Source organism: Maylandia zebra, linkage group LG19 (genome assembly GCF_041146795.1).
Source record: "Maylandia zebra isolate NMK-2024a linkage group LG19, Mzebra_GT3a, whole genome shotgun sequence".
NCBI lineage: Eukaryota > Metazoa > Chordata > Actinopteri > Cichliformes > Cichlidae > Maylandia > Maylandia zebra.
In genome coordinates, this window is record NC_135185.1 from 19,856,388 (window position 1) to 19,874,363 (window position 17,976).

At 41.8% G+C, this 17,976-nt stretch overlaps 1 protein-coding gene across 2 annotated transcripts in view; it reads right to left on the minus strand.

Annotated features, from left to right (window-relative positions):
* grm1b (glutamate receptor, metabotropic 1b) overlaps positions 1 to 17,976 on the minus strand; it is a 36,996-nt gene that overhangs the window by 15,279 nt on the left and 3,741 nt on the right. For both annotated transcript variants that reach the window (XM_004540118.4, XM_004540119.5), the window contains exons 3-4: positions 16,615 to 16,864; positions 9,817 to 10,052 (exon numbers count right to left, since the gene is read on the minus strand). In XM_004540118.4, the coding sequence (XP_004540175.1) occupies positions 9,817 to 10,052; positions 16,615 to 16,864 (486 nt within the window). The remainder of the gene's footprint in view (positions 1 to 9,816; positions 10,053 to 16,614; positions 16,865 to 17,976) is intronic.

Consider the following 17,976-nt stretch of genomic DNA (forward strand, 5'->3'; position numbering starts at 1 on the left):
GTGAAGGGGTGGGACATATGGCCAGACACTGTAATGCACCCCAACAACCTACGAGCCAGTCTGCAACCATGTCCAGTTCCTCGCTAACGGGAAACGGGAACCCTCCATTGCTATGAGCCGGGCAATGCGAGGCAAGTCAGAAGGCTCAAAGGAAGCTCTAACCAAGGAACATTTTCTAGAACATGCTGTTGGTCAGTGCCCTGAAGTAGATATCCAGATAGGTGGTGTATCCCTTAGATGTCTGCTTGACACAGGAAGTAATGTAAGCACTTTGACAGAAAGCTTTTTCAGAAATCATCTCCAGGGAGAGGATGAAGATATGCACTGTACTGCCAAGTGGCTTAAAATCACAGCAGCCAACCAGTTGCCGCTGCCCTATTTAGGCTATGTAGAGTTAGATGTACAGGTCATGGGGCTCACTATACCTGAATGTGGTTTTCTTATAATCAAAGATGATAAAACAGAAAGAGACAATCCCAAATGGTTGGATTTGTCACCCCATGGCATTATAGGGATGAACATTGCAAAACGATGTAGACAGTTAGTACTCTCAGAGTTTGACACCACTCTAGGGGGAGAGCTGGAGTCCAGCTGGAGGAAGGCCTGCCACTGCGTACAAGCTGCTGAGCTTGTGGAAAAGGTGTCTACTGCCCGTGTTGCAAGCAAACACAAAGTGCGGGTGCCTGCCTCATCCCTGACCACTGTCTATGCAAGGGGCCATGGCAAGCAGTTTGGTAGCGCATTGGTTGAACCAGGGAATGTTCAGCTCCCAGGTGGCTTATTGGTGATCCCAACTCTAGTGTCAACTAACAGCCTGGTATTCCCAGTACAGGTGATGAACATCTCACAAGAGGATGTCTGGCTTCCACCTAAGGCTAGACTAGGCATTATTAGTCCTGGCCGCTGCATTGAGGGTGACCCATGCGAGGTGAAATTTGAGCGCATATCTGCCAACCACGAGGAGGTGACTCTTAACCAAAAGGACTGTCAGGGGGCCAACAGCTGCGTACAGGACTTATTGGGAAGATTACACATAGGTGGCACACCAGGACAACAGGCCGAGGTCAGAACTCTTTTGAAAAGGTATGCGGATGTTTTTGCACTTCATGATGAGGATTTGGGGTACACTGATCGTGTGAAGCATGAAATTCCTGTTGTAGATGAAGCCCCTGTTTCTCAGCCATACAGGCGCATTCCACCAAATCAGTACAAAGAGGTCAGGGAGCACATTTCTGAACTGTTGAGAAAGGGGGTGATTCAGGAGAGTTCGAGTTCCTATGCTTCACCAGTTGTTCTGGTACGCAAGTCAGATGGGAGTCTTAGACTGTGTGTAGACTACCGCAGACTAAACGCGAAGACCAGGCGTGATGCGTTTCCACTCCCTCGCATTGAGGAGAGCCTGGATGCCTTGAGTGGTGCAGAGTTCTTCTCAACCATAGATCTTGCCAGTGGCTACCATCAGGTAGCGGTACATGAGAAAGACAGAGACAAAACAGCCTTTACCACACCATTTGGCCTGTATGAATACTTAAGGATGCCTTTTGGGTTATGTAATGCCCCCGCGACGTTTCAACGTCTTATGCAGGCCACAATGAGTGATTTGGTCTTTCAGATTGTATTGATCTACTTGGATGATCTGCTTGTGTTTTCATCAACATTCCAGGATCACATTGTGAGACTGGAGACTGTTTTGAAAAGGCTGAGGGATACGGGGCTGAAGGTTAAGGTTGAGAAGTGCCATTTCCTCCAGCCCAAGGTCAAGTTTCTCGGTCATGAAGTGTCGGCTCAGGGAATAAGCACAGATCCTGACAAGATAAGCGCTGTGGCAAAATGGCCCATCCCTAGTACTGTGAAAGAGCTAAGGTCCTTTTTAGGATTTTGCAGCTACTATAGGAGATTCATTGAGGGCTTTTCCCAAACTGCGGGGCCACTCCATGATGTGGTGAATGTCTGTGTTAAGGAGATAAGTCCTGTCAGGGCTAAACAGCTTTTTGCTTCAGCCTGGACACCGCAATGCTTACAAGCTTTTGAGTTGCTTAAGGGAAAGTTGACTAGTGCCCCTGTTCTAGGCTATGCTGACTTCAGTCTCCCTTTCACGCTGGAAACGGATGCTAGCAGTCTTGGATTAGGCGCTGTCCTGTCTCAGAAGCAGGGGGGAAGGAATAAAGTCATAGCTTATGCTAGTAGGAGGCTCAGAGGGGCTGAGAAGAATGATCAAAACTTTAGCAGCATGAAGCTCGAACTCCTAGCGTTAAAGTGGGCAGTCACCAAAAAATTTAGGAGTTATCTGCTGGGGTCCAAGTTCACAATCATAACGGATAACAATCCCTTGTGCCACCTGCCCACTGCTAATTTAGGAGCAATTCAACAGAGGTGGGTAGCTCAGCTGTCTGTGTTTGACTTCGATGTTAAGTATCGCCCTGGCTGCTGCAACACTGCCGCTGATGCCCTCTCTCGGCAACCAACAGTTGACACGGCAGAACCTGACAGTGAGGATGCAGAATATGATGGCTCTATAGCCATATGTAATGTGCTAAGGGCAGGTACAAGTCTAGGCTCAGATCTTGTCATGGCTGGAGTTGAGGCTTGTAGGATCAGACTGCTGCAGGCCTCCGAACCAGATGGGGAAGCAGTCAGTGAGGCTGTGCTGGGCAACACCCCAACGATGCCTGGTTATTCCAATGCAGAACTCTATCGCTTCCAAGTGTCAGACCCAACAATTGGTGTCTTGAGAGAGTTTTGGAGCAGACAGAAGAGACCCACCTACAGAGAGAGAGGGGGTCTGTCTAAACCGGTACGTTCTCTACTGAAGCAGTGGCCTCGGATCAGAGAAAAGGATGGACTGCTATACCGTGTAATTGAAGATGCTCACCTTGGACAGTGCCATCAGCTGCTACTACCTGCCTGTCTTAAAGAAAAAGTGCTCAGGAGTGTGCATGATCACATGGGACACCAGGGAATCGAACGCACACTGGGATTGTTGAAACAAAGATGTTTCTGGGGAGGCATGTTTGAAGATGTTGAGCACTGGGTGAAGAAATGTCAGAGGTATGTGTTAACAAAGATGCCTCAACCCAAACTTCAGGCACCCCACGCTCCATTTTTGGCTACCCGCCCACTTGAAGTTGTTGCTGTTGATTATACCACCCTTGAGCGGGCTACAGATGGTCGTGAAAACGTTCTTGTAATGACTGACGTGTTCACCAAGTTCAGTCAGGCATTTGCCACACGAGATCAAAAAGCAGATACCACAGCTAAGGTTATCCTGAAAGAGTGGTTCCTGAAGTATGGGGTACCGGAGCGCCTGCACTCAGACCAGGGCAGGAATTTTGAAAGCGCAGTGATTGCTGAGCTATGCAAACTGTATGGAGTGAAGAAAACGCGTACAACACCCCACCACCCTCAGGGTAACCCACATTGTGAGAGGTTCAACAGGACTTTACACAACCTCTTGCGTACGCTTCCCCCTGAGAAGAAGCGGCGCTGGCCCGAGCATCTGTCAGAGCTGGTGTATGCTTACAATGTCACGCCGCACTCAACGACAGGGTATTCTCCCCATTACCTGCTGTTTGGGGTCCACCCACATCTACCCGTTGATGCATTGTTGGGCCGGGAGGAAGTGAAGGATGACAAACTGGACTGGTTAGCAGTGCACCAGGAGCGTCTCCAGGATGCACATGCCAGAGCCAGAGAATTTGCCGAACGGAAGGCTGCAGAGAGAGTGGTTCAGCAGCAAGGAAAGGTGTTCTGTCCACCTGTTGACATCGGACAGTTTGTGTATCTCCGTTACCGACCACCAGGAAGGAATAAAATTCAAGATGCCTGGGCAGCCCCTGTGTAAAAAGTGGTTGATATCCAAGGGACAACATACACAGTAGTGCCACTGGAAGGAGGGCCGGTGAAAAGAGTCCACAGATCTAACTTGAGGCCATGCGTGGGGTCTATACCTGCACCCAACCCAAGGCTACGTGACCAGGAAGTCAGTTCTGCAGATGAGCACCAAGTGTCTGATACGGAGCTTGAGCATCCAGAGTTTGCCTTGATGGAGGAGGTCCAGTACCCAATGGAGCTGCCAGTGGCTCAGGGACCTGGGAACTTGGTTCCGACGGTCAACGAGCCTGGAAACCAATTGGAGAATGGAACTGAAAATATGGGTGAGGATCTGCTAGGGCAAGAGAGCAGCGACAACCCTGATTACCTCGAGGTGGAGCCAGCAGCTTACCTTCCACCTGGGCCAGGAAGCATTGGATTCTCCAGTGAAGAACCGGTGGCAAAACCTGTTCCAGCTCCTAGGAAAGGAAAGAAAGAGAAAGCGGAGGCCGGTCCACCCACACCTGCTACACACAGGAGTAGGAGAGAAACTGCAGGGGTCCACACAAACCCATTTAATCTACCTAGGTCAGCATGCAATGCAGTATCCTTCAGTCCAGATGTACTCTCCCAGGTGTTAGCCGGTATGGTTCTCTACACCACCAAACTCAGGGGAATGGTGGATGAGCAGGGGGTCACCGAGGACGTTGACTCGTAGCAGGGGAGAATGTAGCCAAGTGAACTAATACTACGCATGGAAAGGGTTTAAAAAGAGGGAATTGTGTTTTTGACTGGTTGCCTGTCTACCGGAGGTCTGTTGTAGGGTTGTCATGGTGATGACTAGACCTCGCGTTTTGGGGGTATACTGTCCCTTTAAGAGCCGCCGTAAGCCAGAGCACGCATGCACTCAAGTTTGTGTCACACTGAGCGCTGTGAGCGGGAGCACTGGAGAGTTAGAGACTGCAAAAGATTCTGTGGCTAGCTACACACGAGGTAAATGTGCTAAAAAGTGTAGCATACTGCAAAATATTGTCACCAGTGTTGTAGTAGACTGTAATTAGCTAAGTTTCTTTAGCAATGACTCCATGTTTGTGACCATTTCTGTACAGTTCTTAACGCGCGACGGGTGCATGTTTAATGGCCACGTGCTGTGAAAGGGACTGAAGAGCGGGTTGGCGTGAGTAGTTACAGTGTCCTAACAGATTTCAAAGTTGTTAAGTTTATACTTTTACTCACTTTGCATAACTCTGTATGTTTCTGTTTGATTCAGAGGGGAGATCACTTGCTGTGTGATTCCTGCGTGTGTACTTGTCCTAGCACAGTAGCTGTGTGGAGAAACCGAAGTGAGTTCATGATGTTCTCCCATAGAAATGTATGTTTAAAAGAGAGTTTACAGTGCACTTTATTGCCAGTTGACCTGCGAAGTTGTGGGATGTAAACAATGTGTTTATTTGTTTTGTTTTCTCTTTTTTTGTTGTATTTGTTTCTTGACAGGTCACTACTGTTGTCTATACTGTTTGGATTTAACATGTACATATGATAGTTACTGTTGTCTCAGACCCTGAAAGGCAGTTTAGGCTGAGCCAGTGGAATAGTTAAATTTTGCCGTTTCACTCAAAACTACAGAATTAAAACTGTGCTCCTCCGAGTACAGTCGGAGAATAAAAAAGCCCACAAAAGAGTATTTCCTGTGTCCTGTCTCATTCCCCATGACCGGGCCACATATATATATATACACCCACAGGAAGTTGTGGTGTTAACAGGTCTTATCTCCTAACTCTTCAGGCCAGGGCTGGCTCAGCAGCGAGGGCAGTAATGAGCAACGGAGGAATGCAGGGTGACACTAAGGACAGCAAGAGACGCTGAAGCACTACCACCAAAACCTGCTGCACGCAAAACTTTAAAACTACATCCAGAACCTAAGAAAAGTTGCCACTCCTATAATATAACATTTTTCCAAAAGTGCACGAATGACCAATGAGTAATTTAGAAGTCTGAAATCAAGTCTAAAAAGAAATCAAGGTTTGCTTTTGGATATATTAAAATTGAACCTTATTTTAAGCACTGCAGAATTCTTTGTTTTTAAGTGCCATTAATCTTTCATTAGGATTTCAAGCTTGAAAAGCTTTAATCTTCGCATCTATATGTCATAATTGAAGCTGAGATTGTGATAATTAGACAATAGAAATGTACAGTAGAGAAAAAGATGTCTTTATTTATTTTATCTATTAGGAATAATGTATTAACAGATACCTATGCCCTTCTAAAAGCAAGTCTCTCTAATCTGCAGCTATGTAGGAACTTGACACTTTTGGGCTAAACTTGAACGTTTTTCGCCCATTTCCTTGAGTTAAAATTTATACTAATGCAAACATATACTAAAATTGTAAATTGAAAAAGATCCCACTATAATCACACCATGCTGAATATCTGCCACCAGATACCTTTTTATGACACTTTAAGGTGGAAAATTACAGCATGTCTCCTCGGATGGAAACACACTCTATAATATATGTATTATGTGTACAGTTAAAAAAAATGTTAATTGACAATGCAATTCATGTTGTCCACTATTATTAATAGTAGAGATGGACCGATCCCATATTACGTATCGGTATCGGTCCGATACTGACCTAAATTACTGGATCGGATATCGGAGAAAAATAAAAAATGTAATCCGATCCATTAAATATCACGAAAGCACCTCACAAAACTTGCAACACGCCTAACTCACCTCAGAACGTTAGCACGTCGGAGCAGTATGTATCACGTGATAGAGAGGCTGTGGCATGCGGGACCTGTAGGTGGTCTGGATAGCATTTGGAGCTTCGCTAGCAACCCGGCATTTCATCTCTGACAAAGTTATCCCGAGAGAAGTACAGCAAGTGTGTAAGTCCATCTCTGAATGTTTGTAAAGCATTCCTGCGTTAAGCTTAACAAGCGACTGCCTCTCCTGCTGCTACTTCAATCATGAAACTGCTTAACGATCAGCTGATCGGCTTTTCTGTCGCGAGTCCGTGTCTCTTGTTTGCTTTTGGCCCACTTTGCACCAGAAAGAGGAAACCAGGGGCTGAACAACAGCAGCACGTTTAAGCTTGATCAGCTATTGTTAGAATGTATTTAATATTACTTTCTACTCCAGGATCTTTTTCTACGTAGCTGACGCTGGTAACTGTGCAGGGGCGGATCTAGCAAAGTTTAGCCAGGGGGGCCGATAGGGCATTAACAGGGAAAAGGGGGCACAAAGACATACTTTTCTTTCTTATTCTCATTTAAAATGTCTAGCTTTTAATAAATAATTATCTGACACCCAAAGTTTCAATTTGATGTAAAATGAATAGAAGTCAATTACTGTATATAGTAACTATTAAGTCTAATATATATACCCTAGTAAGCTATAGTACTTTTTCCTTTGGGAAGGTACCATCTGTGCAGTCTGCAATTTTGTTGAAGAAAGATGTTGAATCTATTTAATATTTCTTGAAAAATAATTGATTTCTGTGCATTTTTTTTCACACTGCATCAAATTAAGGTTGATTACGTTGATTAAGCATCATGAGGTGGAGCGTGAGGGGTGGTTCCCTATTTTTTATTTATTTATTTTTGTTGTTGCTGGGAGTTGGAACCCTATTAGTTAGGTTGCTTAATATTTATGCTAAGTACTCTTTAAAATACCAGAATAGGGAGGATGGTGTAGGTTTAAGTTTATTAGATTGATCAGTATTGCTGAACTATGAAATATTTTTTTTTGCATACAGGTATAACAGAATAGCTTTAGTGTAGTTGTTGTTTTAAACTTGAGTATGAACTTATACAAAATGCAGCAAGATATTTAAAAAACAGTTTTGTTGATTAAAAAACACCATATCGGATTCATATCGGTATCGGCAGATATCCAAATTTATGATATCGGTATCGGTATCGGACATAAAAAAGTGGTATCGTGCCATCTCTAATTAATAGTAGCAGTAGTAGCATTACTGTTACACTGTTGGTTGAAAGTATGTCATTGTTCAATCCCTATGGGTCTTTTACAGATTCAGAAGGAATAGGTTAGGTCAAGTCAGCTAATGTCAGTACTTCTACTAGTTATAGGTTATAAGTCAGGCTCATCAGGCTGTGAGCATCTCTTACTGGCTTGCAGAACATTTAACCTAAAAATCAGGTATGTCAGAGTTTTTGGAAACAACTTATTATTCTTAAGGAGCAGGAATGCAGATGATTGGTGTTTGCCCTGATTTTAGCATTTTATACATTCATTTGTTGCGTGTTTTCTCAGCCATACTGTCAGTCTATGCAGTCCGTGAGACAGAATTTATTCTGTCCTATCCCGCAACATTTATAACAGCGTGGTGGCTTTCGCGAGTGTCATCCATTGCTGACGTGTTTGTTGCCACTTGTGTTAAATCACGTAATGATCACTAAAAAGGACTGCTGGGAAACTCACTGCCTCTGCAAACAAACACATCAACAGTAAATTTAGTTGGGTAGCAGCTGGGTGAGCGTCCGATGGGATCTGCTGGTGATGACCTAGTTTAACAGCTCCTTCGCTTTGACGCTCGCCGCACTCCTCTGAGCTGTGTGAGCTTCAGTCATGATGCAATGATGTCATGATGCGAGCATGCAAGCAGAGGACCTACTGCTGCACGTCGGGATTAGTCGGCTGCATGACAAGTGAACCTTCTCTGTATATTTCATGGATTAAACTGTGCAGAGATAAGAAGAAAATGGATCCCAGCGTATGCATTACCTGCATGTTAACTGCTATTTCTGTGGCTACATGCAATTAAGCGAGTTCCCATCTCACTCAAATGTTATTGGGCTGTTTTATGCGACTGTCTTAAGGCTAGAAAAGGTGTGAAAGCACAAAGTGTGAGCAAACAAGACCCAATTGTTGAGCTTTCAGTGCACAGGAAGAAAAACATCCCAATAGCTTCATATATTAGAGGTCAACTGAGATTAATTGGAAATGTAATAGAAAGAAAAAAGATATCAGCAATGCATTTACATTTTCCCAGCGTGTGATAAAACCTTAATATCAGTCAACCTCTATGTATATTTCCAAAGTGAGGAGCATTATGGTTCCATTAAAAAGTATTCACTCACCATCTTGGAGTTCTACACCAAAATAAATAAATAGATACACATATAAATAAAAATAAAATAAAACAAACAACAACAAAAAAACAAATGTTTGCAGGACAGGACAAATCACTATATCTCCACCTATGCCTATGTGAATAACTGCTATTAAATAATGATGCCTCATAAAAATGAATAAAAGCAGAAATATGCGTCATATATCAAAGAAATCCTTGAAAATAATGTGCAAAGGAAAAAAAAGATGCAATGGCAAAAATAAATTCCCAAAAGTATCTTTATAGCCTAAAGTCAAAAAACGTTTTTTTGATTTTTGCTGCATGCAACATTTTATATTTACGTTTATCAACATGTTCAAATAGGCTCATTTTAAAATAACTGATTTTAAATTTGGGGAGCTTGAGAAACATCTTCATCCCCATAAAACATAAAGCTTAAGATTGAAAACGTAAATATATAGAGGCTTTTATTTTAAAAAGAAAAACATATGAGTGGTGTATAAAACAGTTATGTCTTGGAAACATGCTTGTTGAGCATTGTTTCGAGAAATTAACAAATAATGCATTAGCTCTGTTATACGTGAAAGGATTTAGTTTACCTAGATCATCATCCTCTGTAAAGCCAAGTGTCACAGAAATGAACAATATAAAAAAAATATGTGTTACTGGATTGACTTAGAGAGAATTTTACCCTCTGGCAGTCTAATTCATATTTAAATAGCGTGTTCCAGTTTGTGGGGCCCTTTTGGCATCATCCTTTGGGCATTGAACGCATCAGAACAGTTGAAAAAGACAAGCAGATGTGCACGCTGGCGTAAAAACGGAAACCAGGAATAAAAAAAAAACCTAAACAAAGCAAAAAAACAGCAGGAAAACATCATAATTGCTTGACGAGTTGTTTAGCTACCTGAGCAGTTCCGTGCATAATTCAAGTTCTCTTGCGGGTGTCCGGGAAGGCGGCACTGAAACCGGTACTGCCAGAACTCTGGAAACCATGGGTTGCGGGTGTTGGTGCTGAGCTTGAGCCTCAGGAAGTAGTCGTCGAATGAGGAGACCTCTTCAGAGTGCAGCTTCACGGTGATGCCTCCCACAGCCTCCTGTTCGTACCCCTCCACCACCTCGACTCGGTCTGCCCATCCATCACTGCGGAGAGAAGGAGGACATTGTAATCATTTCTACTTAAACTAGACACCCACTTGCTGCATTGTATGTCTAAAAATTATGTCAGAGCTTAAAGCATTGCAAAATCTTTCCTACTGACCTTTCAAAACCCATAATATTATAAATAAATAATAAATTATATCTCTTTTGTGGGAAAGAGAAGAGAAAGAGAAGGATCTAATCAGAGACAGTTAAATTGATGTATTTGCTAAAGCTCTGTTATCAAAGGAATATCTTTTGCAATCAACAAAATATCAATACACAACCCAAAACCTCTCAAGCATTCAAACCTAACCCTAAAGGTTATCTCCAGCTACTGCATTTTTATAATTTAATAACAAGTCACACAATATTAGTCAGCATCTGGCAAGACAAAAATAACAAACTGTTTTATGCTGCCGAGCTCCAAAAGTCAGCGCACACTAAATCCTGAAGAAAAACAACATCTCCCTTTTGTTTTCCTGACTTTGTTTCCCTTTCAGCCTCCCCGCTGAGGGGCGTGGAGTGCTCGCTGTACTTGCTGAAAGAAGAAGAAGGAAAAAAAAGCCTCAGTCCACAGACACAATCACAAGTCTGGTGAGAATTCGCAGATTAGTACTGCGGCTCTGCAATCTGCCCCGGAGAGAAACAAACTCCCACCCAACACGCAGACTCTAGAACCCTAAGTGTCAAAGCTGGTCATAACTTGTATTTATAGCTTTATACTCAACACTTTGAAAGTCAGTTCAGCATCTGATCCTGTTACAAAAGGTCATGCAGACAAAAGAGACTTTTGGATGCTCCAGATTTAAATTAGAATAAAAATGAAAACCCCATTTCTCATTCATTTCAGTTTCAAATGTGTTTTATAGCAGCATTATGCAGTGTAGGATCAAATCCTTGATATATTCATGTGGCATTGTACGTCTCAGCGGGTGAAATGAAAGCTGAGAAAAGGGAATATGAGAGACTTTAAACTGAATATTCCAGTGATGATTTGACAGAAAAACAGCTTCTTAAAATGCAGTGACACACTGAATGGAAAACAAAACATTACAGATCAGTGACAACCTGAAGAAAAACTTCAACCCTTCAGTCCTTTTAGCCACAAAGAAAGGGAATCTGGTGGCACATTAGCTGCACAGAGCATTTTGCTGTCATGGTTTGGGTCCACTTGCTTGTAAATCAATCCAGCTATTTTAAGAGATTACCTGTATCCTATGATGAAACATGTTTATCCTGATGATGAAAGCAACCTCATGTGATGATGGCACTGAAGATGGTCCACCTAAAAGACCACAGGTGAATACATCTCTTGACGCTCTGCGGTTGAATACAGACCAAGCCGGGGAGTGGGCGATATATTCATCTACATGCTGCAGACAGCTTCCTCCCATACACAGAGAAACAGCTGCAAGGTCAAGATCACCTTCTCTGATTTCTCAAGTGCATTTAACCCAATTCTTCTTCTACTGAGACGATGATTTGTGAAGTAGTCTTGGAGGAATCATCTGCTTCTAAATGTGAATAAGATCAGAGAGGTGGTGATCAAAAAACGATGACCCGTGTCTAACTTGTGACAGGATTTTGATGTGGTGGAGAAGAACAAGTAACCGGGTGTCCACACCTACAGCGGGCTGAATTGGAAGACCAATACAGGCTGTGAACAAAAAGGTGATGAACAGGCTCTATTTCCTGAGGAAGCTGAGACATGTGCAGCGAAATGCTGGAGATCTGTGACGAAGGCAGTTTGCTTTGCTGTGGTCTGCTGGGGGAGCAGCATCGGAGCTGGGTCTGGGATTGGCTGCAAACTGGACACTTTTGAAGCTGTGCTGGGGAGAAAGTCACTAACAAACAGTTGCTCATCATGGAGAATCATTTCCAGCCTCTGGATTCATTACTGGACAGGCAGAGAAGCACCTTCTCTAACAGACTGATTCAGCTCTGCTGCACAAGGACAGATACAGGAGCTCTTTCTCACAATACAACAAATATAACTGGAAATATGGAACAAGTGACATATTTATTGTTCTCATTCATTTAGCTATTGGCTCAAAGCTTGGGTCACTGGATAGTTTGATAATAATAATGTGCTATCAACACATTTAAATCCAGCTGAGCACCTGTGGGAGATTTTGGACTATCATGAAAACAGTAAATGAGGAAAGACAGAACTCCAGCAGGCTTACAGATTTTGAGATTCACTGCTAAAGTGTGCCAAAGCTGTTCCAGTTTTGTCCAACACCTTATTAAGAAATGTATTTTGGTGTCTTATCATTATCATTATTATTATTATTATTATTATTATTATTAGTAGTAGTAGTAGTAGTAGTAGTAGTAGTATTACCTGCCTTTACATATGTTTGGTACTAACTCAAAGTTGCAAATTTCCAATATTCTTGCAAGTTATAAAAACAAAATAAAAAGATAAATATCTGCAACACTTTTCTGTTGTTGATGAGAATCGTAGCCTCTGTTTCCTGCTCTTAGCCCAGCTTGCGTGGTTTTCTGCTGCTGTAATCCATCTCCTTCAAGGAGATACATATTCTGCATTCAGAGATGCTCTTCTGAAGACTTCATCTGACACCACAAACCAATCACTAAATCCCGTTTCCCCCATTCTGATGTTTAATTTGAACTTCAGCAGGTCGTCAGCTCATCAGCTTTGGAGAGTAACACCATGTGGAGGTGTGGTCCCTGGCTCAGCTGCAGGGGAGGAGTGGAGCAGTGAGTTCAAGGGGGAAGTGCTGGGAGGCAGGTGAGGTGACAGGTAATGGCGTTTGACTGATGACAGGCTCTGTTTCTTTTATAGTGAAGGAAGAGATGAGCGGGAGAGACTGAGATCTGGACTGAGACTGTTTTCTTGTTGTGCAACTGTTAATAAAAGTGAAAATAGTGAGCACAACCATTGCGTGTGTTGTGTGCCTGTACACACGGCCTTAAAAGATGAAACAATAAGAAGAGGGCTTTAACATTTAAACAAACATTTAAATCTGGTCCAAAACAATTAAATACCCTTCAAAACAGAATATTTAAAAATATTGTATATATTACACAAACCCATCCACAGGACAAAAATAGCACTTTCCAGACTTCTACAACCCACATTTTGTTTAAGAAGCGAAAGCCAGCAGCATCTTTGGCTTGGCTGGTGCTTCAAAAATAAATTGACAATGGTTGTCCAGCGTGACAGTATCAACAGTACCTGGCCATCTGCTTCTCAGCATCACACTACCCCCAGTCCAACACTCTGGGTGCCAAAAACCTACAGCTCTGACGTCAACACACGCACATACTGTACAGACTTCTAACACAAGTCTGAGCTCACACGTCTGTGAATCATTTAATTTGGGGCACAGTGGCGTTATTAGAAAAACTATGAATGTAGAGCCAAACAGTTTTTTTAATGAAATCATTTATTTGATCACTAGTCAAACATTGCAATCAAAGTCATAAAACTGATATTTTCTATGAATTCCAACACAATGGGGGCTTCACTGGAGAGTTGATCAAACGAGTTGTTTGTTGTTTGTGATGTGTGGGTTCTGCAGTGTGAGAACAGCCATCTCTTTCATCCTCCACACAGCAGAAGATGGATGGCTGATGACCAGCACCTCAGGCATTTCGATTTGCCCACTGCACAGGCCTGCGGGTGTTCACTTACTGCATTGCTCTAAAAAACATTTTCCTTTTTCAGTAGTCTCCTTGACCCAGAAAACACACACGTGTGCACAGACACGCACACTGCTCTACCAAACTCACGCCCTCCTTATCTTCAGTGTAGACTTTCACAGCAGTGCAAATTTAAGTAGAAGGGGTGAGAGCGAGTTTAGGCTTTAATGTGTCCTATTTTTTTTAACTTTATGCACCTATTCCATCATTTGGGTCGCAAGTAAATCGGGCTGACTCCTTTGAATCTAAACATTAATAAACCACTCTTGGCAAATCAGCCGTAGCTGGCTTTTAGCGTTGGTTCTACAACAACTGCTAACTGGACTTAAGGTGAACTGAGGCTCCACAAAAAGGGAATGCCTGGTATATGTGCTGATATAAGCTTTGATGTTCACTACTCCACTTTCCCCAGCTTATGCTGGAGGTGCTGTCCCATATTAGCCCATCCCTCCTGTGATCTGACAGGGAGCGTGAATGCATTATTCATTACCGAGCCAGACTCAAAGCATCTTCTTGCTTTCAGGGGAACTCTGCTACCGTTAGGAAAGGAAGAATATTTTGCTTCATATGAGCTTTTTGTATATAATCCATTCTGAGTACAACTGAGTGTCACAACATGGAATTCAGCATTCATATTTCAGTCAGCAGAGTGTCATTTTTCTATGTTTAGCATTTAGTAGAAGACGAAGGGCTCCTGAAAGGATCTTCTAGTAAGATGCCTAACATCTTTTCTCTAAAAGGTAAAACATTAACACTAAATTTAATCTTTAAATGTGTTGTGGAAGAATAGTTGTTAAATATTTGGAAACTGCTAATCCTTATCTTGACTGACAGCGTGTGAATGCTGCAGAAGAGCTACTAATTGATCCCAAGTGCCAAAAAAAAGCAGAGCTGGAGCAAGATGGCATTTACAGCAGTACAAATTTCCCCATTTGTACACACTGCACAGGTGTTATTTTTAGATGGAAATCACCCGTTTAAATTGCATTAGGGTTTGGAGTTGTGCATAATTTATGACATAACCACTATGAGTGAAAGATGGGTGCCATTTGTTGTACCATATTTCATTCATATAAATTTTATAGTGAGTTATGGGCACTCCTTGATAACCAAGGTAACTAGGCAGCACTGATGGTAGCTGATAGCTCCCTAGACCTGTCCTCCAAATATGGTCATGGGTCACGTCGGCTTCAAAAGCAAGTCCACAAACTGATGGCTAAAACATACTGGCATCTTTTGTAAAGGTCCATGTGTGCAGATATACCTTGGTTTGATAATATTTGGTCAATAATTTTGCACAAGCACCTCAGGTTATTGAAAAATGTCAAGTTTTGAGATATAAAACACAGCTAGTTTCAATATGCCTGTTGGGAGGATAAATTAAAAACCCATTTCTAGAAATGTTGGGACGCTGTGCAAAATGTAATTAACAGAATGCAATGATCTACAGAGCTCATAAATCCATATTTTGCTCACGTCGAACATGGAACATTAAACATTTAAACTGAGGCATTGTCAAATGTTGGGATGGGGGCAACAAAACACTGAAAAAGTAAGAGGGAATTAAAAAAACAGCTGAAGGCAACTAATTGGGTTAATTGGCATCAGATCAGTAATAAAATAAGGTATTTAAAAAAGAGCATCTCAGAGACGTGGCATTTCCTAATATCAAAGATTAGCAGAGAACCACCTGTGTGCAACAAAACTGGGTCTACAAATTGGAGAACAGTTTAAGAGTAATGTTCCTCAACATAGAATTATGAAGACTTTGAATATTTCCACATTTACAGTACATAATATCATCAAATGATTCAGAGGATCTGGAGAAATTGCTGTGTTCTTCTTCTGGACTAAAGAGGAATGAGACCATCTGGATTATAATCAGTGCTCAGTTTGGGGCCTGTGTCTCTGATGGTATGTGGGAGCATCAGAATCAGAATGCTTTATTAATCCTTGAGGAAATTATGTGATTACGAAACTAAATTAAATAACACAATATATTTGTGTGTGTGCATGAGCAATTAATGATTTGACAAAAGCCTTATAACTTTGAAACTATGATTCGTAAAAGTGTCCCATATATAAAGATTTCAAATAATATGTCAAATTTGACCTTTGACCACCTCCTTTACGGTCAGTAGATGTATCTGAAGGTCAAGGCATTACTATAATAGTTATATAGAGCTATTTATAACTGTTTCTTACTGCCATTGTTTATATTGGCAACATATCAACAGTGATGTATAGGGAGTCGATACATCACGCTATTTTGTATATTACAGTAGCAGGTTATAACCAATTAAATAACAATTTGAATACATGTACAATGTTTCTGAATAAGTAAACTGCAGCACAAATGTCTTAAAGTATATTTAAAAACAAACAAACAAGGAAAACAAAATAAATATATACAAAATATAGTAGTAGTCCCTTAAATGTAAATATTGCCCAGAGCATGAGCTGCCTTGGGGGAGGTTTGCTTTCTCTGAGTGCATCTTGTCTGAGATATGTTGCAGCCATCAAATTCAAAGTGACATAATTTTTTTCTTTAAATGCCACATTTTTGTCATTTTAAACAGTTAATATTTTCTACACTCAATTCTGGATTAAATATGAGTTAAAGAGATTTCCTAATCATCCAGCATCCTAACATTTTTGGGATTGAAATCAGCATTATTAACACAAAGGCCATTACTCTATCTGACATACAAATATGCTTCTTATTTATTTAAACTGATATACTGACTGATTTTTGTGGATATATAAAAATACAGCTACTTTTGAAAAGCATCAGCAAGAAAGATTTTCTTCTCGTCATTGTTGTTCTTTTATTCCAAAGAGCACCGCGACTGACAAACCTAAAAGCCCTGTGGGAAAACATTCTCCAACAAACCTGCCAATTAGGAGGAACTCTCCGGCTACTCCGAGCCGTCTCATAGCCATGAGAAGCCCTCGGACTGTCATGCCTTCACAGAAGCAGACAACAACTCTGGCTTTAGGCAGACGCTCCCGCAGCTTTCTCAGCAGCCTGTCGAAGTGCTTCTCCCCAGCATTGCTGTAAATCTTGTCAGAATGGGCGATGCAAAGGCCTTCCTGCGAGGCAAGCTCTTTGAATACTTCCATCCCACTCTCCCCATAGTTACCTGAGAAAGATAAAAGGAGCTGTCAGTTTGGCTCATTCACAAGAAAATGTAAAGGGTTCTCATTCATAAGTTCATTCTGTCATGTTTTATTCTATAAGATGTTCTTTAAAGGAAATAATCCAGAGGGAAAATTATCGAAAAACTCTTCTTTTAAGTTCACTGTGTCCCCAGACCTCTTGCTGTGGAATCAAGAGCAGTGCAACTAGAGCAAATGGGCCAACCGTGACCTCAAGAGTAGCATCAGAGGATGAGCACTCACATAAGTCTTGTCATTTTTAGGTTGTCCGTCCAGATGTTCGCAGTCATTCAGCTGCAGCATCACTCATAAATCCAATAAACAGGCTGTAATCTAGCTTCCTCTGTAACATTTAACACCTACTGCTCATATTTAATTCATTACAGAATGACAAACAGGTATTCATTTCTGTAAACAAGGAAGGCTTGCCAGGTTTTTGTTTGGATTTAGCAGATGGTTTTAAACTTGTTTTCATATTCCATCAGTTAAAACTGATTTGCAACAGCTTCCGTAACCGTGTCTCGGGTATAAAAACTGTGGGAGGAAACGTAATTAGAATCTGATTATAAAAACATGCCTGGAAAAAATGAGTTTGGGATGACTGTTGTGTTTTGAGCAAGTGTTGTACAAAAATGATAGTTTATGCCTCAAATGATCTTTAAGGCATGAAAACAAATGGTATAATTACCATAAAGAGACCTCACTTCTCCTCTGAAATTGCCCACCACTTGAACGAATATGGATTAGTCACACAAAACAGGCTTTAATCATGTCTGCAGCCACCTGCTGTTGGAACAGCAGTACATAAGCCATACTTAAACTGAGCACAGCCACTTCATTAGTTACACCTTGGTAGTATTCCATTGAACCCCCTTTTTCCTTTCAGAACTGCTTTTAGTTTTCTTGAGAGTGTCATGAAATAGCTGCAGATTTGTGGACCACACATCTGCGATGTGAGCCGTTCCACCACATCCCAAAGACACACTACTGGTTTGAGATCTGGTGACTATGGAGGCCATCTGAGTACAGTAAAATCACTGTGATGTTCAAGAAACCACTGATGAACTGAGCTTTGTGGCATCGCCCTGCTGCAGGA